General features: G+C 37.7%; 1 protein-coding gene across 1 annotated transcript in view; it reads left to right on the top strand.

Annotated features, from left to right (window-relative positions):
* Positions 1–22,749, top strand: part of TMEM131 (transmembrane protein 131) — a 94,467-nt gene that overhangs the window by 5,347 nt on the left and 66,371 nt on the right. The window contains 1 exon segment of the mRNA XM_039548392.1: positions 14,653–14,714. Within this exon segment, the coding sequence (XP_039404326.1) occupies positions 14,682–14,714 (33 nt within the window). The 5' untranslated portion in view covers positions 14,653–14,681.

A 22,749-nucleotide genomic window follows, 5' to 3' on the forward strand; every position in this document is an offset into this window, starting at 1 on the left:
GTCTGTAATGATGTCTTTTATTTCTCTTGCTTGTACCTTCTGTCCAATGCAGCACCCCTGACTTTGTCAGTCTACAGCATGAACTTACCTGGGTATAACAGCAGCTCAAGAAAGTGCCTTTTTTTTTTTCTCTAAAAGACAGCAGTTGAATTAAATTTCCACTCTTCATAGTAATAAATGGGGGTACTTAGAAGTGGACTGAGTAATACTTTGAGCAGCCTCCTCTAACTGGACATTCTCTGATCAGGTGACTGGGGTAGAGCCTCCAGGGTCACTTCCAGCCTGCATTATCCTGTTGTTCCAAAAGTTGAGCACAATTGGTACTTACAGTGAAAGCAACTGATTTGATGCATTCACACTGTGGGAGTCACCAAACTTGGTTTAAATTACAGTTATTTTAAAAATAGTAATTCCTGTTTTTCAAAACATTTGTGTTAGTATTTCAGCATTTTTAATTATTTATACCAAGACAGAGAATGCAGAATTTCTTCTTGCATAGGGATAAACCAAAGGAACCAGTGACCATTAGAGCTAAATACTTTCAGTTTATATTTCTAGTCATAAGTACAAGCAAAGAATAATCTTGTATCAGATCTGGGTTTGTTAGAGGCAGCTGTTAAAATTTTAATGGGATGCAGGATTGTTGTGTATTTCTGTTTTGTCAACTGTCCTCATGGAATAATTAGTGATTTACTGACTGCAGCAAGGATATGATGCAGCATTTGCATTTAACATTTTTGAAATAGGGTTTTAACATTTTCTCATAAGCAGCCTTGATTGACTTTTGCTCTGGAATATTAAAGGGACTAAACCAGGATCATGTTCATCTCTCACTCTTTTTGAAAACCTTGGGTGTAATGGGGAAATAGCAAAGAGCTGAAGGATTGCCATGTAATTCCAGTCTCTGAAAAGGAGGAGAAAATTCAGGTGTCTCACTAGTTAGAGATTTTCCTTCTTCAATTACCAGACTGATCTTCTCACTAAGACTATCATAGATGCATTTTTAATACCTCTCTTCCTGCTGCCTGGAGTAGCTAGCAGCAGAGAACCATCTGAGAACAGGAGTTTTGCTGACTTTATCAAACTGGTTTTAGAGATACCTGAGTGAAATTTAGTGGAAGTGTACAGGAAATGAAACTACTTATGTAACAGCTCCTTCTGTCTATGTATACAATGAAGCTACAAAATGTTGTGTAATAGAACTGTTCAGGTGACTCTAATGCAACATGCTTAGTTTTTTAAAGTTATTTTATCAATGGATCCATTAATTATTCTTCATAAAGTAGTTTGTCTTAGCAATGTCTTAAGGGTTTTCTGAGGGTTTTTTTCAGTTGAACACGTAGATCTATGTTGGACTGTATGGATCCTGTGTAGTAGGATGTGTGCAGACTTTTTAAAGTTACATAAACTTTAAAAAATCCCAGACAACCCTTGGTTATAGGGTTGGGTTTTTTAAAAATTGTTTAAGTGAGGAAGCACAGCAAATATGATGTTAAACAGATTAAATCGCCATTTGAGGGAGTGATGATAGGAGATAAAGTTGTAGACAGGCATGGTGCCAATTTAAGTAGTTTGAAACACCTATTTCCTACTAAGTGTTAACTAAACCTAATGTTATATGCTAAATGAGTTTAAAGACTGGCTATCTGAAGCTTGTAAATAAATATGAAATCATCTAGAAACATAGAAGAAGTCTTAATGAATCAGTGATTTGCACCAAAATACTGTACAAACATTTACAGGTGGAATTTGTAGATAATGATAAAAACTATCCAGGCAACTAGATAAACTGCAGGGTGTATGGTTTTGTTTTATTCCCAGCAGTGGTTCATGCTCTACCTCAGAGGCTGGCTACAAGGAGCTCTTCCTGGCTCTATTCTGGGACCTGTCCTGCTTTATATCTTTGTCACTGATCTGGAGTTGGAATACTCAAGGGCAAGTCTGCATTTTGGAGAGATCTAAGCAGGACAGAACAATGAGCTGACAGGACCTTCATGAAATCCAAAAAGGACAAATGGAAAGCCTTTTATATGGGACAGAATAACCACCTGCAGGGAATACAACCTGGAAATGCTATACATGAGTCAGCAATGTACCCTGGTAACATACAGGAGTGTAGCCACTGGAGTGAACAAGATGATTATTCCTGTTTACTCAGCACTTAATAGACCACACCTAAACCACTGTGTTCGGTTTTGCTCTCTGCCATCCCACTGGAAGTCTGCAAGGATGGTCAGTATGTGCATGACCTATGAATGGAGGCTGAGGGACCCATAGAGATATGTTTTGGAGGGATCTTGTGGCAGCATGCCAATGTCAAAGCAGTTTATGGAGGAAAATGGAGCCTGACTGCTCATGGTGATGCATGGCAGAAGCCTGAGAGACGGTGGCCATAAAGTGAAACAAGGAAAGTTTGTTTTGTGCCAGGAGATGCTGCTCTGTGATGACCTGAGTAAGAGAGGCACTTGGACACTATAAAATAGCATTGAAAACTCTATTTATTAAAACTAACCATATAAAGAGAGAATAGTATAGATAATCTTGGATCTGTTTTAATGCTGGGAACCCTGAATTGTGCAGCACCAAAGAGACCTTTGAAGAGTCCGTGTGCAACAATGTGCAGACCCCATCCTTAGAAAGGTTACCCCATGTTGTTTTTATTGCTGAATTTCCTTGCAAGAAGAGTACTCTATTCATAGTTTTTGCTGTCAGGTAGAAAGGATGCTCACATGGGAACTTCCACCTGCACTTCCAGATAAAGCAAGGCCACCCAGGTGGCATAATAGCTGGTGGAGCTAACTGCAGCTTCTCTGTTTCAGAGGGCTGTCCGGGCTCCCCCTGCAGCCACGGAGTACGTGCAGCATGGGCCTGACGGCCAGCCCAGACATGCAGCCCAGCACAGGCGTGGGTCTGCTCAGCTTGGCTCTTGTCTGGATCGCTGACTCCTCCATCTGTCACAGTCTTCCGGTCAGGATGGCTATGATCTTCTGGCTTGACATAATGAGTCTGTATTTCACCATGAGGATGGTCAGACGTATAAACAGGTTCTCTAGAGAGGTTGTGGAATCTCTGACCTTGGAGGTTTTCAAGGCCCAGCTAAATGACAGCCTAAGCAACATCATCCAAATTCAGCATTTGCTGTACTTCTGCAGAAGGTTGAGCTGGATGGCATATTAAGGTCCATTCCATCCTCAGTTTTCCTGTCTCTATATTTTGTGTCTCCCCTGTGATCTTAAAACTTAGTTGGAGCTTGCAATAGTTTTGTTGCAGTTGATGGGAGTATCTGCAAGACAGGAGAAGTCTGACTTTCCATGTAACTCTGTGGTGAAGTCAGTGCTATGGTAATAGTAGTTTAGATATAATTTAGGTAGAAGTAGAGTTGTAATTGTACCAGGAAGCTTCATGGGTTGCTGCATCCCTGAAAAAAGTGTGATCATAGAAACAAGACCCTGTCAACCATTCCTTGTTTCTGTAATTGTGGATCACATAGGCTTTATTTGTCCCCTGGTTTTTGTTCATTCTCTTGAAAAATTTGTTTCAACAGGCATATTCGTATCCTGTCTTTCATGTGAAGCGTAGTACAGCTACTAGTTTTCATCTTTGCCAGCTGCTGGCAATATAACAATACATTGAATATTGTGGTTTACATGTTAATATACAAGATGTATTAAAGTAGTACTTAATGATCTATGCATCTGATATGTCTGAGGAAATACTGAGAGATTTCGATATTTAATGTTGCGAAGTTTTTGACTATTCCTTTCTTGCAGTGGAGGACATGGAGTACTTGGTCCTCACTAGAAACCATTTCTGGTTTCTAGTGCATGCTTTGGTATTCTGAACCTGTGCGTAGCTTCAATCTGTGGAGCCAGCAACAGGCAGTTTAGAGGTACCAGAAATTACCATTATCTAGTGTGTACTAAGAAGCACTGAGGCTACTCTTGCCCTCTAAGTTGTGTCTCCTAAGTATAAAAAGGTAAGGAAGGTATGTATGTGTGTAACTTTTGTCTTATGATATAATTACTTTTGTATTACCATATACCTTGTCATCTGCCTTTTGTGTAGCTTAACTAGGTCGTGAAGTGCCCAAATAGTTTGGATGACCTGCATCTTCTGAAAGAATCAAAAGATTAATAAATTCCTTGTTTTGGGAGAAACATGATTACATTTGATACTGAAGGAGAGATGGTTGTCATTGACAGAGACTGAATCTTCACAGTTGAAGTCACTCTGCCACTCAGTACTACTGAATATCATTATCTGATGGAGAAAAGACTGACATGAACTTCCAGTTCATCAGGGAAAATTTGATCAGAGTTTCAGTACTTGATGAGTGCTGTGAATTCTTCCTTGGATTAAATGAAATTTCTCTAGGGAAAAAGACTAGACTAAGGATCTCAGAGACTGAATAAAACATTTATTTATTTAGCATTATTTAATTAATTGTGCTTTAAAGATACCGGTTTTGTGAAAAAAAACCGCTCTAATGTTGAATTTAGCAAAGGTGTGCCTATTTAGGTTGAGACTGGGTACTAGGCATATCAAAGTAGAAATGAGAGGTATTTTTGAGTGAAGATTTGTCTTAGGGGGCAACTTGGTGATGAGGGGTTGTTGGAATCTTCAAAGTAGAATTAGATGTCTTTCCATAACATATTCTGTCACTAAGCCAAAGGGTTTGGAATTATTGGGTGAAATCATTATCTGTGTTGCACTGGGTGTCAGCTTAGATCATCACAGCTGTTTATAAAAGACTCTGACTAGAAGAGATTGTTTATTTATTTCTAAGGAGTAACTGCTTCCAAGGTATTTTAGGTGGCTAAATTGCATTTCTGCAAGCATTTCATTTTCCTGTTGCCTACTTGCACCTTTAATTTCTTATTAATGATTTTGGAGTGTTCCCCCCAAACTGAAATTCGCCCATTTAGTTTCATTCCTTTTGCTGTGTATTTTATCTTCTTTCAAAACTTTCAGCCATTCTTCTCCACCCATTTCTTCTCTGGTTTTATCAGACCTTGCAGCCCGCTTTTTCCTGCTGGTCTGTGCTTCCACATGACAAGTCAACAGACTGCTATGCTCAGCAATCAATAGGTAGTGTTACTGCCACATCATTAACACTACAGCTCTAACATCAGGCCTTTTCTACCTTTTCCTGGCCTTTGATTGTTGTATTTGTAAGCTTGATATGGTAGCTGAACAACCATTATCTCGCCACTCTTTTTTACTTGTCCTCAGGCTTAATAGCTGTTTCCAGTGGACACTTGAGTGTTGCCAGGTGAGCATAGGAGGGGTGGAGATAGTGTGCTTCTCTGTCCCAACTATACTTCTCTCCAGTAACTTGGTATTAACCAAGTCGCAAGTGTTGCACAACAAAATCTAAACAGTTGTGTTGTCCACGTACCCTTGTTCTAAAAATTCATGCAGTTCCACCCTGATAACTGATCAAGAAAAAAAGGGGAGGGAGGCAAAATCAGGGCAGGGAGGAGAGCAGAACTCTCACTTAGTAGGCTGCTGTTTCTGTGCTGTAAGATGAGTGTACATCCTCTGTAGTAGGTAGCAAGGTGGGAGTCAGGACAGAAAACTGAGCAGTGTCCACCAAGCATAAGCTGTATCTCTTACCTGATTGCATTCACATTGCCAGCAAGACATTTAGATGTCAGGAGGTATCTGCCTGGCTCTGTCACTTTCCTGTTCTGTGGAGCATTTTTTGGAAACTCTGAAAATTGCATCTTCCTTCCTCTTTTCTATGGTGTGTAGAACAATGCTTGATCTCTGTGTTTATTAAGGTAATTAATCATCCTGGATGTACCTTTTAGGTAGGTCTTTCCACTGTGTCGATACAACCCATTTTTTTGAGTAAGTGGTGGTCTGTTCAGTGGCTCATTTCATACGAGTGTAAGTTTGTAAGACCAATGTTAATGGTAATAGCTAAAATTATTGTCATTTAATGCATTGTTCTCCTGAGGCTGCAGAAGCCATGAACAGACTTCCATTTCTGGCAAGCTCCATATTGAATGTTTCTATATGCTAAAAAGATTAGAATTCCATTAAGAGCGTGTTATCTTTTCGCACATCAGTTTTCAGTGCTACGTGAGTAGTAAAACTGCCACGATGAAAAGTTTCTGATCTAAAACTTGGGAAATTGAGATAAATCCTTTAGAGTAGTTTGGAAGGACTGTTATTTTTTCCCTCTCATTGCAGGACAACTTACCTTGTTTTTGAGGGTAGTTCCAATTAATTTTATGTCTGTACAAGCTCAATAAAAATGTGTATAGGCATATAACTTAATTTAACATACTGAAATTTTAAAATTGCCATCATTAGAAAGAATAGAAAGCCACATTTTGTATGGCCCAAAGCTGGAAAAAAAGGATGCTATTTGCAGATGTTTGTTTTCTCTTTAGCTTCCTTTTAAATTTTTTGTTCTCTTTAAATGATTTCTGAGAAGTTTCCATGAGTGTCAGGATTATTGTTCTCTTTGGCTTAAAAATAATGTGCACTGAAGTTTTTCTCCTGCTGAGAGAATTATTTCTCCTTTTTATTTTTTTATTTTTAAAATTTATTTTAAAGTAAGTTTTCTCATTCATACCCCCCTATGAATGGAATTGAGTATTATTTTCTGAGAAGCATTTTGGAGCCAGGAAGTAAATATCTTTGGAGGAACAAATGAAATCTTTGAAAACTTTAAAGCACCAGCTTAAAGCATCCGGCAGCTTTCAAAGTAGTATTTTGGTGCTTTTTTCCAAGTGAAGTTTTATGGTCTTTATTGCTACCACGGGAAATCCACCATTTTGGCCAATAGCAGATAATTTTTTTAACTCATTACAAAAAAACTGGATGAAAATAAAAATTGCTTTAGTTGAAGTGGACGGAAATGCACATTTCTGTAAGGTGGAAATACAGACTGAATATAGAATAAGCTTCTGAGAATAAAGATACTTGAATAAAATGTGATTTTTTTATGTCAACCTGAAATCATCTAATGTAATTTTGTTCAGAAAATAACTAAATAAAAGCAGATTGTTAGGTATAGTACATGTTACTTTCAGTGATCTTTTCTGTTTCTATGTGTCGGGGTCCCTTTCCCCCCGCCATGTGGTACTGGGAGAGGGGCCCTGGGGGGAGACACGGGGTTTCCCTGGCCCTGGTCAGCCTCATTCCCCATTGGTTGTTTTGTGTTCCCCTGCACGGGCAAGGACCCTCGGGTCCCGTGATTGAGCAGTTCCTTGGCAGAGCCCCGGCCATGCGGCTGGAGAAATAAACATCTCTGAAACATCTAGCAAGAATCAGTCCATATATATTTCTTTTCCACGGGCCTCATTGTCTGATACATGTGTTGCAGTATCCCCGCTGTAACATCTATGTATGTTTGTGTAGTTTTCTTGCAAGGATATATCTATCACAGAACACATGCAATCAGTGTTAACTGTAAATGAAACCTTTAAACAGTTGCACTGTCTTCTGAAGCGTGAAAGTTGTGAGCCAGATGTGTGAGCAGTGGCTTCAGGGTGGAGACCCTCTTTCTTCCTTTCTCAGTCTAAGCAGTAGCTTCATTGTCTGTCTGGAGCCTGTGTCCTCGATCAGAATCATGCTGTCACTTTCTGTTTCATGGCTAGCTTTAGAAACTCAGTTGGTGACTGAATTCCTAAAAATCTGCATCAGCTTTAACTAAGGGGAAAAGAGATGAGTGGATGAGCACAACGTGACAGCTCTTCTTACTAGGGAAGGGCCTTGCTGTGTAAAGAAGCTTGTCTTTTATCTGAAGGTAGAAATGACACAAAAGTAAGTTAGTGAAAGATTATATGCAGGCTTGGTTGGGTGTCAATGATACACTCAAACTGTGCTGTTGTGTGCAGTAAAGTACAAATCATTTGACTTTTTCTCCCCACTGTGAAATAGTAGTGTGCTCAGGTATTGCAGTGCAAGTGATCTACTGTCTCTGTTCAGCTCGTATTAACTTGAGCATAGGTTGGTGCATATGAACTTACTCAAGTATGTATTGTGTAAAGTCAGAAATTCTTTTTAATCAGTAGTACAAAATGAGGGTTTTAGTGAAGATTCTGTATTTTTGTTATTTAGCTTAATGTATTGCTTTTTCATTTCACATGATGATTAAAGTGCATTGTCTAGGAATGGTTGTATTTCAAATCTAATATATAAATAGAAAATACAAATTTGGCCAGTTGGCTTTTTGAGGGATGGTTGCTAGAGGTTTTAATAATGAAGAAAGAATGAATATGTTTCTATGCAAAAAGCCTTCCAAGTGTGACATTTGTACATGTGATCTTTACTGCATTGTGTGTATTTTCTTTGTTGTGATGACTCTTCCTGAATTGGAAATTTTATTAATTGGAAAAATTATTAATTTCCCCTTGTTATGGAGTACTGGAAAATAAACAAGCAAATTGCCTAGGTAAGTGCAAGAGGATTTAGCTGGAAAGCAAGCCTGCTGGCTGGTGATTCTCACTTGCCTGACATTCGCTGTCTCATAAAAGAATGACCTTTTACATTTCCAGTGAACAGTCACCTGTTGGGATGTAGGCAGAAATCCAGGCTGATAGCTAACACTGACTCTTCCGTCTTGGAGAACAGGCCTTTCTTTAATCAGATTTATTGTGTTGAACACTGAACTGGGACATGTTTCTTGAGGCTCACCAGACTTCTGTAGTCCTGAAGCTGATTAAAATGGTTGCTCGCATACAGTGTAATACTGTTTTCCCTTATCTGTATGGTATTTTATTTTTTACAATGTAATTTTCCGTCCATAATAATTTTATTTTTTTGTTCTGTATCCACCTGCCTGTATTACCCATGTTGCTCAGTTTTCCACTGTTCAGGATGATTGAAATTGTGTGACTGTGCATTAGCAGTTAATTCATAGTCAAAGCTTTAAAAATAACTTGTTCAGGTTTAGTGCTGCCGTTTAACCAGTAGTGATACAAATGTAGCAATTACAATTACATTGACAGAAGTGAGTGGCATTTAGCGCATTGTAATTGGCTCATGTGGTTATAGCTACCTTAAAGTGGGCTTAGTCATTAAGACAAAGAGTTGGAAACTGGACTTCAAAAAAAACCTTAGTGTAAATTAGAAATTATTTAAATAATTGATCTGTCCCTATTTTGGTAAGATATGACACTATTTTCAGAATTTGGAGAAAATTTGGAGACTAGATGATACAGGTTTGTATAAATCCAATTTAAAAGAAGTAAAACTGGTTTAGACAAGACTTAGGAAAGAAAACAGTTCTTGCAAACACGTAAGAGAATATATAAAGATCATTAACATAGAAATAAATTAATGCACTGTTACTGAGTAGCTTTAAGTTATGTTTCAGAATAGTGTTTTTATAAATATACATGCCAGAATATACTTTCCTATTAAAATGAAGAAATTAGCAGTGGCTAAAGGAAAGATAAGTGTGCACAGCCACCTTAAAAATCAGATCTCAGTCAGAGTAGGCCTCATAACCTGTGAGCTGTGGAGATTTTTTTCATTGTTGTGCACCAGGAGCCTTGGCATATTCACTGCTCTCGCATTACATGCAAATTTATGCTGTTCTGTGTGATTCAGTCACAGCTAAAGACTGGTGTTGGCTAAAGTGATTTTGATATTAAGTTCCTGTTTGCTTAGATGTGTAGGATTTTAAAATTTTCTTCTTACTTGATGGTTTATAGGTCTGTATTTTTCTTGTTTTAGCCCCAAATATGAAAGGCTTAGACAAGAGACAATCAAAATAGGGATGTGTTTGAGCAAGATTTGTCTACTAGCTATATAAATTTGTGAAAAGATGCTTCTTAAGCTTTGAGGAATTTAAGTTAATTCAGCTACTGTTGGTTTAATTTTTGTCATGTTAGGTGTTTACCATCAAGCACTGTGATGTTCTTGGAAAGGGCAGGGGAAAGCATTTAGGAATCTACTGGTAATAATGACTAGATAGTGCTTTTATTGTTCCAGAAAGCTGTGGTTTGGGGACTGGGGGCTGTGGTTGTGGTGGTGGGTTTTCTTTTGCCATTTTTAAAGAGTTTGGAAAGCTTGGAAAGTGCTCTCAGTAGAACAAGCTGTTCTGAAGCAAGTGGAAAGACTAGGTTCATGGTCTTTTTCTGATATCTTTTATGGGCTTTTCATAGTAAAACTAACTTAATCAAAGAAGTTGCATTTTAAAGGTTGTAGATTGAAACAAACAGAAAATGAAACTTAGAGTATTTTTAGTGTTTGCTTCTATATATTCTGTTAATAGTAACCTACTGTCTGAGAAGAGGAAACCAAGGATATACAAGCTAGAAGCTGGAAAAATTTGACCCTGAAATACTGTAATATCCTAGTAGCAAGAGTGACTGAAATTGTTACATAGTCTCATGAATCTGTTACATTTGCTTTTTGAAGAAGCTTGAAAGGATAGAGGTTTTCTGCTGAGAGGAATTTGTGTATACCTCTCAGAAGAAAGTATTCTGTTCAGCATAGGGGAAGAGGAAAGGAGACTATGATTTTTCTAGCCTTGAAATCTGCGGATATGAATATGTATCCTTTTCCTTCTTTGGTCCATGAACATTTAAAGTTTGACTAATAGCTATTATAATTAGCCTTCAGGGCTTCAATTGCCTGTAGGGTCAGGAAGAAATTATTTTCCTTATGTGTAATTTGGCTTCTTGGCTGCTGATTTGTGCAGTGGCAGATCACGCTGTGACAGCCGAAATGCTTCCTACCCCAAATATTATGTTGTACCTATCTTGTAGCAGTTGCCAGTCATATGGCAGGGGTGACTGAAATGGCTCGGGCAGCAGTTGTTAATTTGCTGCATTTTACTGTTCCAGAGTATTAAAGTATTTGTATTTGCTACAGTATTAGACTGGTAATGGACCATGATGGTATCAACTCAGGCTTTGGGAAGAAGTTTTTCCAGGGGAAATTGTTAGGGACTTAGCAGAAAACAGTCATCTTCCTCTGTAGCATGGGGAATGGTTCACCTTATAAAGCACACCCAAGTGATCTCATACTTAATTACTTACAGTGACTTTGCGCATTGGTAACAACCTGTTGTCTATTGGTGACGTACATATTTTGTGTAAAAGGACAGAAAGAACTGTTTTGGGGCTTGCATTGCAAAGTTTGTAAACTTGCTTAGGTCAGGTAGCACAAGTGCAAAAATGAGCGACTGCTAATTCTGGAATGGGCAAAAGCGTACCTGGAAGGGCACTGTCAGCATTTCACTTTGAAGAAGGCTTTGTCCTCTCTGTGGTCCATGTTGGACAGTTTGAGAGCTGGTCTTAGAGGGATTTGGGTGATTCTTTATGACTCGTCAGTGGAGGTTTTTTAAAATGTAATTAACTTTGCCTCATTTGAGTGAGGTGACTTGTTGCTCATCCTGAGTTAAGAGTCTGAGAAGCCAGTTGCAAAAACAAGCTTTCATCTCATGAAGGTATACATATTTACTTTCCATTTCCTTGCTTTGATGAAATAACCAATAAAGAGAAACGCAGGCTTGAAAGTTAGTCTAAACCAAAATAAAAGGTATAACCACAGCAACTTCATCACCATCTCAGTTGAGATGTGCCTGCTGTGAAATGGCCAGCAGCCAGGCTTTGCAGTGCATCTGACTTAACCTGGCACTGTCATCTGCCCTCTGAAAATATTTCTTAAATGATATAATGATGAATGGCACTTCTATTTAACAGTGTCATCCACTCAAAATGTTCTGTAACATCTGTTGCTTTGTTCATAAGTTGTCACTAAGATGAAATAACTAAAGAGTGGCTGAAAAAGTGTTCGGGGTCTACAGGTCTGAATTCAAGATGCTTGGGTAGAAAGTTTGGGCTAATTTCTGGGGACTTCACTGTGTGTTGTCCTTGTGGAAGAATGGTTGCTGCTTTCTGCTCTTTGTACTGATGGTGTATCATATTTAAAACAAAGGGAAAAAAGCCTCAAAAAATATTAAGAATTTGTGATTAGATGAAATAGCCTTTTATGCTTTGCTGGTTGTTGATAGATTATTTATATAAAAAGTTGTTTTCTAATGATTTTTTTTGTTTGTGCCTGATGTCACAATCAAATGCTGTGTATTCTTTGTTTCCAGACCAGAGATCTAGAAAGCGATACAATGCCAAAAAGTCCAATCTCAGAGGTGCAATTCATTTTGATTAATAGGAAGGTGTGCTTGTATCTGTAAGTTTTTAAAATTGTGATTGCTGAACTTTGAATAAATCAAATACATGAAAAAATATAATTTCATTCTGAATTTCTCCCCAAGTTAAAAATTGAGAATTTTCCCTCTGTGTCATTTAATCTGTAATTTGGGATTCTTGCACAGAGGATAGGCATGATACTTCTGTGAAATCACAATTAACTGTCATACTCTGCATTTTAACCTAACATGTCAAAGCTTCATTTTCTTACATCTTGCAATGCAGTACACTTACAGAACTTTTTGGTGATTTTAAAACCAAAATTAAACTGTGAACTGAATGTCTTGCATCATATGTATTGCCAGTTAAATTGAGAAGAATTCACTTGTTCTTTGTTCTAGCATTAAACTTTAAACTGGCAGACCTATTTCAGTAATTTAAGTTTTAAAAGCCCAAACTTTCATAAACTGTAGGACTTGATATTGTAAAAGCTTTTTACATGCTGTTTTGGTTTGGTGTTTTTTGGGGTGGGTTGGTTGGTTGGTTTTTCCTTTTTTTTTTTTTGTTTGTTGTTTTTGGTTTTTGTATTTTCTTTTTCAGTGTTTTTTTTGGTTGTTTTTTGGTTTTGGGGTTTTTTTTTGGGGTCTCTTGCCCTCTGTTCATTATAGCTCTTCCATATTAAATGATTGACCAAACTCCTGATTCTTGGATCAGGGATGGATTTTGTTTGTTTTGGGTAACATTAAGGTAATAACAATAAACACACACAAAAAAATACTAAGTTATTGCTGACACAACTGACTAGGATTTCTCATGCCACTGTAAATATTGCAGGACATACATGTTGTTTATAATCTGAGCTCCTTTCTCCTCTGTGGTGATTCTTACACTCCACCTGAGCAGGGCTGCTTTCCCAGCCTGTGGCACATCAGAATTGTGTGGTATGGTAGCTTGAAAAGTAATTGCATAAAATTTTGTAGTTTGGGGATTTTATTTATTTGTTTCAGGTTTTTTGCATACTAAAAGAGACTTTTCGAGATGACTGCAGCAATCTTTGTCTTGTGTTAACTTTTACTTTGGGTCATGTGAAAGCAAGGTTGTGGAGCTTGTGCCTTTAAGGAGAAAGTATCGAAATATGGGGCGAAGTCAGGGATGCAGAATGGGATTTGCAAACAGTGGTATGTTAAGTAGTACAGTGAATTTTGGGTACTGAGTGAGATGTCACCAAAGCAGCCAGTGAGGAAATGTTTGGAACAAATATATGTCAAAACTAACGTTTCTCTGCATGGTAGGTGCCTTTACTCCTGTCTACCAAGAGTGCTTTTTGTTTTCTGAAAGTACTGTCACTTTTTCTTTTAAAGCATCATAGAGTGGCATTGTTGGCAACCTTATAATAATTGTTTTTTATTAGAACACTGAGCTCCAAAGTGGGAGATGAAAGTTTAAATCTCCTTCTTCGGACTGGGATTCAAAATCCATCTTCCAGAAGTGCGCACTGTGTACTGGAAAATCTTAAAATTCTTCCTGTTGAAATTGTTCCTCTTTGTGGGAAGACAGGCATGTTATCACTCACTCAGCTTCATCTAGGATGAATGGTAAATGGTAAAGACAGTCATGGAAAAAGGACGTAGGGTAGAGGAGGAGTTATTTATAGGGCTTTTTTTTGGTAATACAATTTTCTCATTTAAGGTTGTTGCTGCATTTTGTTCTAAAGACCTGCTTTTGTGTGTGTATGTGTGAGAGCAGAATTTTGCAGGGAAAAATGTAGAATTCTTTGAACTTTTCTTTCCTCTTTAAATCATACTCGTTCTTGTACAGATTATTATATTTTACAGGAAGGGCAATACCCTTATTTCTTTGTCTTTAGAAGAAAGTAGCATCCCCTACATTTTAAGAGGTAATGAAAATAATTGCCTGACCAAACTTGTAGAGGAAATGAGTGGAGCATTTGAGGATCCTATATGTGACTGAGGCATGAACTTTTCATGGAGTTTAGTCCTACGGTGCAAACACTTCTAAACTGTTTCAAATTTTAATATGTGACTGTCAAGATGGAGAGGATTGTTACCATGCCAAGGATTAGGCTGCAGTGTGAAGGAGGCTTTCCAGGTGTACAGTTAAGATTGTTGGTGTGTAAATGAAACAGAAATTCAGAAACAAACAGTGTCTGAACTCTTTGTGGGCTTAGACATATTAAACTCAGTTGTTCAGGTACCCAGCCTGTCATATTCATTGAAGTATGGAGTTAGCTTGGTACAATCACTCTTTTTAGGGACCCTTGAAGAACATGTTCCCTTTGGAGTTAAACATTTTTAAGTAAAAGGCTAATTTGCCACATGTGGTACTTCTCGAGCAAAATTAGTGTCACAGATTTGTGTTTGATATTTTGTTAGCTTCTGCGTTGTTATTTTGGTTTGTCATAGCTGTCTACAAAATTATATACAACGGATTTTAGATATTTAAATTGTTCTTTTCATTTATAACTAAATGGGTTCTTGTTAAATTACTTCATTCTTTTTGTTTTTCTTTGCAGCTTTCATCCAGTCGGATGGCATAATAGAAATGCTGCGTTTTGATGAAGGAGACCTATTGCAGGTATGTAATCTGAGTAAATCATCTGAACTAGCAACATTTCGTCTTCTTTTTGACAGCTGCTTTTTGAAACACATGGGTTAGTGGAGTTTTGAAAATAAGCAAACATTAAGCTCAAGTCTGCAGAACCTTTGGACTTTCTAAAGTTACTTTCAACAGTATACTTTGGTGTGTTCAGAGGTTCTGGTTCCCTGATGTTTTGTGGTGGGAAAACTGGTGGGTTTTACCACAGGTTCTCTCTGGCCTGTGTCTCTGTCCAGTTCCTTTTATCTCAGAAAAATTGGGGGATACTTTGTGTTTAACGCTCATCTTGATCTAGAGTTGGGATGCAATTGGCTAACTCATCTGTAGGAACTGCAAGTGTTTTAAGATTCGCAAACCTAAAGGCAGTTCTTGGAACCAAGTTACCACTGGGTTTAAAAAAATTCTAGTTACTACAGTGAAGTAATTACTGTTGCAAGTAGGTGTTTTTCATGTATGATGTTGCCATTCCTGTCAGTTTTCTTTTGGTCTGAGTCAAAGAGGAAAAAAGTTAATTTTAAAGGGTATCTGCTGAAATTTTGAGATGGCAGTAGTAGTTGGGATGACATACATAGCAGCGTGGCTTGATACTAGAGCTACATAGCTCTGAAGTTCTATTGAGTAGGATTTCATATGCACGCATTTTGTGGATTGTATGTATGTTGAGAATATTTTTCTTAAAATTCCTTGATGGTGATAGCCTACTGCTTGAAAGGGAGCAGAGGAGTTACCAGGTGCAGTGCTTGATTTATAATTTCTACGTCCTATCTAGTCCAGACAAGTCAACATATGCGTCAATGTATTACATGTTTCAGATTTATGATGGTGTCTTTTTTTTCCCCCGCCTACCAAGTTGTTTGGGTTGTTTTTTTCTGTAACTCAAGAGTATCTTACTATAGGTGTTAAGACTATAATGTACCAGAGTAAGATACTTCAAAGTTATGTAAACTAGTGACAGGAAACACTGAAGTTAAAAACAAACAGGAAACCCCCAATACAAACCCCTCAAACCCCCCCCCCCCCCCCCAGCCCCCAAAAACCCTACCAAAGAAGCAAACAAAAAAGCCTCAGGTTCCTCATTAGCCAGTTGTTTAGCTGTCATGTGCTAAACACATTCTCATAATAGATATCTGTGTATAGGCTTATGTTTGGATGGGTATAGTGGTGGAAGTTTTCCATATAGTGATTACAGTCTCAGTTATTGAAGCTTTTGACTCTGAATATTTCTTTAACTTGCATGAAGATACCACATATCACTAGAAATACAAGGAAAAAACCCACAAGGCTTAGTTTCTTTTCTTTTACATACTCTATTACAATACACCTGGTTTGACACAAGTGGTATAGTAAAAACGACAGACACGTCATTGGCCCAGTGTTTAAGGTAAAGAATATGTAGTGACATTTGCTCATCTATATTTTAAGTGTTCCTTTTTCTCCAGGATCCTTTTTTTTTAAACTAATTCAAATTAATCTTACAAATCTGTAATTATCTTACTCATTTGAGCACTCCATTAACAACCAGTTCTTAGACCAAAAAAGTAATGGTACTGCTGTGAGCCACTCAATAAGTCATATAAAGATGGGAAAGTAAAAGGATTGTTAATTACACTATTGCAAGGTGTAGCAGAGACAAGAGAACTTCTTATGGTGGGACAAAGTCAAGCAATTCTGCATGTTGCACCATAAAATTTGCAGTGCTTTAGATCTCATTGGGCTACCACTTCCCTTAATATGTTGCTGAATGTTTGATTTAAAGCAAAACAAGAGAGACAAAATTTCTGATAAGTGGTTTGTATGTTTTATATTATGGTTGTGGCTCTTAAGCCAAACATACGTATATAAAGTGAAACCACTTCCTTTTAATCAGAATGATAGCGTATACTGTTTTCTAGCTAATAGATAATTTGGGTTTTTTTCATGTAGATTTTAATATGGTGACCTCTTGTGACTACTTACTGCAATTTAAAAAAGCCATTACACTGCTGTAAAACCAGGCTTATGTCTTGTGAACAGGAGTTACTAAAGTTTTAAACCTACCTTGATGTCACTGACTGTTTCTCTTTCGGGCTTTCCGTAAGCTTCCACAAATGTCTGTTGTTCATTACAAATACCATGATGCAGTAGTAAATCAGTATTGTCTAATGTTATGTCACCTTCAGGTGATTTTTTTTTTTTTAATATAAAAAATAACCAATACAGTACATAAAGTGATTAATAATCAGTGAGGTATCAAAGCTATCTCCAGTCTTGGTTTATCTCCACTTCCCTAAAGAATTTGATGTCTTTAGAGTGGAAGCAAGCTTTTTCTTGTTTGAAAGAGTTGCTTTCCAACTAAGGCTAATCAAATGCCAAGCCTTGAATAATTTTATTTTTAGGGATTCCTGCCACTTCCATCCAGTTAGTGTCAACCCTCTTGATGCTGGTTTTCTTTACTTATTTGGAGTATATACTGTTGGTAAAATACTTACGTGTTTCAATCACATTTCAGGAATTTTGCTGTAAAAAATAAATGAAATGTGTTGAGAAGTCTGGTTTGACCAGTCTGACTGAAATCAGCTATTTATTGAAAGAGAATAAATCTTTAAATGTTTAAGCAGAAAAACATTTCATGGGTAAAAATAAACTGACAGTGGAAATTTCGTGAGCTCATGCTACTGAATAACTAGCAAAAGTAGAGACTGTACTCTCTGGGTGTGGACTTAGAGTTTGTGGTTTAGAAAGTGCTGTAGCATGTAGTTCAACCTTCTGTTTTGCCAGAGCGAAAGTGAGAATTCGGTTCTTTAGCATATGTGTTCAGATTAAAGGTTTATATCTAAATAAATTTATGCTAGTTCTGTCTGTGGGTTAAATTTAAATAATGAGGGAATTTCTTAATTCTGTCTGTTCACGTGAATTGGTTCCTTTAAAAACTCAACTTTTTGAACTCTTCAAATAATTCATTTAGATCCTGAACATAGGGTAAGAATAGTATTAATGTAAATGCAGTGTACAGTTTGGTTGTTTTCTTCAATAGCAGGTGGTTTGCAGATGTCTATATAGTTGTTTGGCACCTCAGAGTCATAGACTTGGTTGATTGTAATGGACCTTGGGAGATCATGTATACATTTATCAGGTGCTGTTGTGTGTAGATGGGCTATGCCTGGCCGGTGCTTGACTGTTCTGTTCTTAAAACCTCTAGAGAAGTACATAGTTGTTTCATACCTAAGCTGATTTTGCTGCTGCTTTTTTCTCAAACGTATGTTCACTTGGGTTTTTTGTTAGGTTGCTTTGCCTCTTCATCAAGAGAATTTTGTGCTATAATCTACCTACAACTTCTTCGTGCAGGTTTTTTAGAGCACTCTTTAACTTTACTGGATTTTTATTTATCAGTACTTAAAGTATAGCATTTATTTGGGACATTGTGCTCAGAAAGAGGACAGAGTAGTTCCTTCCCTGTCTAGTAATGCTTGTTTTAGTAATGCCAAAATGAGTTGTAAATTTTTGGCAGCATTTTGTTTGCTCATATAGTTCGTATTTCACTATGCTTTCCAGGCACATTGTTTTCTTTAGTGTGCTATCAGTTACTCCCTTCCCAGTTTTACATTGAAGCTCTCCTTCATCTGAACTTTGCTATGTCAGTGTCAGGCCATCTCCATCTCCTCCATGTGTCCTGATTATTTCAACCCTTGTCCAGACCTGACAGATGCTTCATGTCTCTGACAATGATGTCATCTGCAACTATTAGGAGGGCTGAAGTAAACTACAACTGTTACTTTTAATAAACTGTTCTTTCATGCTAAGCTGGCATACTGTCTCACTTTTTGAGGACTTTGAAAAGTGAACAGTAAAGGAAAATTTATTTTTCAGAGCAAAGTTTTCTTTTTTTTAAGCTAATAAAGGACTCTTTCCCGGGTAATTCTATTTGTTGTTAGAGCTTTTGCCTTGGGTATCTAATATTCTTCTGCACAGTATAGTTGGGACCACTATTTTCTAGAGTGATTGTTTTTGTTTTGTTTTGCTTTTTTTATTCAGACTGAGTGTTTGGAAAGTACTTCTGCGTATGTAGTAGTATTTTTAAAGTAGCGTATTGCTAAAATAAAAAAGGAAAGTGGTAAGACTTTCCAGTCAACTTATCTTAACATGAATCTGCTGCAATAATCATAAGTGTATGAAACAATTTTTTACAGGTGAACTCCTAGAAATTATTTTACTGATAATTACTGGTTTGCAGAATAGCTGAAATAGGGAAAAAAAGAAAACTTGTGTGCTTATATATACTTAATACATATTTGATGTCTTTGTTCATAAACTGCTGTAAACTGCTTATTACAAAGACTGGTAGTGAGAACAGTTGTCCTACATGACAAAGAGACAGGACCTTAATATGACTTGCAGTGGCTTTGTAACACAGAAGATGTGGAACCAAATTACCTTTGTGGGACTCAGCAATGCTGATGTCTTACTGGAGGAAGTTTAGTATTTTCTGCATGACCTATTCTTCATTCTCAGTGGCACAGCAAAGAATTCTCTTAACAGAAGCAAGAAGCATTCAGTTCTGGTATATCAGCAATAGTGTTCTCAGGGAGCAACGTCTCAGTGTATTTTTTAATTAACTCGAATTTTCATATTGTATGTTGACTTTTTAAAGGGGTTTGATGTGATGCCCGTTGATATCTGTGTAGCCAAAGCACTAAGAATACAGGCCTTGTAGGTAGCAGTGAAGTGGCTGGACCATTGACCTCGATGGGTGTATTCTACAGGACAGAGTTCAGCTGGCAGTCAGTTACCTGTGATAGAGCTTGGAACTGAGGACAGCACTGCTAAATGTTGTCTTTAGCAGCCTGGTTGGTGGTATGGAGTGTACTCTCAGTGAGTTTGGAGATGATACCAAATTGGCCAAAGTAGTTATTACACTGGAAGGCAAGGCTGCTATTCAGAGGGCCTTCGGCAGGCTGACAGGAACCTCGTGACATTCAGCTCAGACAAATGCAAGGCCTGCACCTGAGAGGGAACAACCCTGTGTCACAGGATAGGCAGGGCTGTGACAGCAGCACTGAGGAAAAGACATGGGGGGATTCTGGTAGACAACAGGTTGAACCTAAGTTCTCCGTGTGCTGTTGTAGCAAAGACAACTGCCAGCCTACTGAATTGTGAACAAATGTGAACCCAGAAGATAGGGGGTGTGATTTTTCCCCCCACCCGTGGGGCTGCAGCTCGAGTATTGTGTCCAGTTTGGGCTACGCAGTGTAAGGAAGGCACTGACATACTGGAGCAGGCACAGCAGAGGAATACAGGATGATCAGGGGCTGGAAGGTGTCTCATGTTAGGATGTATTTTTTCAGCCATTAGAAAAGACCAGAGGAATACTGATTGCTGTGGGCAGTGTGGAGAAGAGGAACCAGATTTTTCACTGTGTGCACTGGAAGGATGAGAAGCTTTGGACACAGGTCCAAAAACCCATGTCAAGACAAAAAAAGGCTGTTAAATTGAGGAGGTTCAAACACTGGACCAGGTTACTAAAAGAAGTTGTAGAATTTCTATCTTCTGAGATACCCAAAACATGATGGCCCAGAGCTGTGAGCAACCTGCACTAATGAGATCTCCACTGAGCAACAGCTGACTTGATGGCCTCTGGAGCTTTCTTTCCCGTATGTGTGATTTTTATAAAGGAGTAAGAGCCATCTTAGTTCATTGCCATTGCTTGTGAGCAGCTGAAGTTCTTCTGCTTCTTGTACTGGAAGAATTGCCATCCCCAGGCTTTAGATAAAAATAATTGGTGCCCAGGAGTGACTGTTGCAAAGCCAGTGTCGGTCGCATGTGTTGCATCAGCTACAGTCAACTGATGTTTTTGTTTCCTTATGTGAGTCTGAGTCATGAAAGACCATGGCAAGAATGACTTCAGTCCACTTCCAGCTACCTTTCAGATTACAGCATTCATTTTTTCATTACCTGAAGCAAGATATTCCTCATTAATTATGTTTCTTTTAATTATGCTAATTATTATCATAGAGCTCATGAGTGCAACAATGAAGATTTAAGCTGCCATCTATGTATCACTTTTTGTAGCAACATTTAGTTGCAAGCAGCACATACCTTTTTTTACAAAAAGGGACCAGCCTTACTATGAAATAGCAAGATGTAAAATGTTCTGAGTCTTTCAAACTGCAACAGTCTTTTAAATTGGTGTGGATACTCTCTTTTGTAGGAATGCAGAAAACTTTGGTTGTTGAGAATTTTGTTAACATTAAAGAAATATACTTGTCTGGAAACCCCAGATCTTGACTAAGAGGGTCTGCCTCCTTGCTTTGCCCCCACCATCATTGTTGAAGACTTCTGAGCTCTAGTTTAGTTGCTTAAACATAGGTAACCAGTGCTATTTGAGATGTCCTGGGCTATCCTGGGCATCTACATGGACCTGGCAGATATGGCACAGGGTGTAGGAGAAACCATGTCCTTCTGGATGTCACTCTGAGACCAGGCAGGCTGCCCTGGGACATTTATCTCAAGTGGCAGCAGATGCCTATGTTTAGATGACTGAATGTAGTGCTAGGTAATATGACCTCTTACCAAGAAGTGGAGAATAGCTATTATAACAAATTGGTGAGACATTAAAATTAACTTGGTGGTTGTGATTGTTTGTTTGTTTGGTGGGATTTTTTTTTTTTATGTTCTGGCTGAAGTTAGCAACCATGGGTATTTCTTTAGAGACAGCTTCAGGCTGTAAAGTATGGATTTTGATTCTCCATCTATGCAAGATTATTGTCTGGTGTCTTCCACAATTATACTAAGTCTTTAAGGTGTACTTTGAGGTACAGATTCTCTGTGAAATCTGTCTTGAGAATATAAGCCTGTGGAGGGAAACGATTCTTAAGTCTTGAAACCATGGTGTTGGCTGACTGCCTGCCTTCAAATTTTCTAGCTCACTGTGTGCAAGTTTTCTCAAGATCTTTATACTGAAATCCTCTTGGTTTATAGTTTAATCCTTTTAGGGTTATATAAGAGATTAAATTAAGGCATGATACTGTTAGTAGCAACAGCCTAAATGTTATATGCTGTCTTTAAATTAAAAAAAATATATATTTAAAAAGTATCATCTATCTTCAAGGCTTGAACACAGCCTTTTGGGCAGAAGGATCATAGATACTGCCCAGTAATGGTAAAAGGGGTGATTTTTCCCTCTCTTTTTTCCCACTCCGTTGTATATTTCTACTGTTTCTTTTGTGCTGACCTTAGGTTTTGTTGTTAGGGATTTGGATTGGGAAATTAATCCAATTGAGGAGGTTTTTTTTCCTGTAACTTATCTTATTATATATCTTGAAATATTAGTAGTGTGCACATGCATTGTGCTTCCTGATCATTACAATATTTTGTTATTTGTAATGCTTCTCCAACACAGATAAGATCTAATAAATGTTTCATATAAATCATATCTTGCTAATTCTGCTCTTTTACAATGTATCCTTTATGGAAGAAAAGACAAAGCTGTATTTTTTAAAGAGCATAATTTTATTTCTCTTTACCTGATAAACCAACAGTATTAAACAAAACATACACATTAAATAGTGGTTTTGCTTTACTTCCTGGCAGTTTTGTGCAGTCACGCAGGAAAAATAGCAGGCCAGACTGCAGTACAATAGGTCCAGAATTATACTTGAAGATCAACTTAAAAACAAAAAAGCCAACCAAAAAAACCCCAAACAAACAAAAACATATTTAGGATTTGTAACTGAACACAGTTGTATGTTTTTGTTTACTGCATGACTTGAAAGATTGACATGTAATAAAAATGAGTGGTAATTATAGAAGCTGCCACATGAGATTTATTTTTGGTTTAGTTCCATGATGCTATGGTTGCTGAAGCTGGTATGCTACTTCTTTGCTCTTGATTGACCCTGATCCAAAAAACAAAAAACCCCAGCAAAATCCACACAACAAAATACCCACAAAAACAATCAAACAAACCAAAAAGCAAACAGCTCCTGCTCAAAAAACAGAAAATGTCATTTAAATGAATTTATAATGCTGCTTGTGTTTA

The sequence above is a fragment of the Corvus cornix genome, chromosome 1 (assembly GCF_000738735.6).
Source record: "Corvus cornix cornix isolate S_Up_H32 chromosome 1, ASM73873v5, whole genome shotgun sequence".
NCBI classification, from domain to species: domain Eukaryota; kingdom Metazoa; phylum Chordata; class Aves; order Passeriformes; family Corvidae; genus Corvus; species Corvus cornix.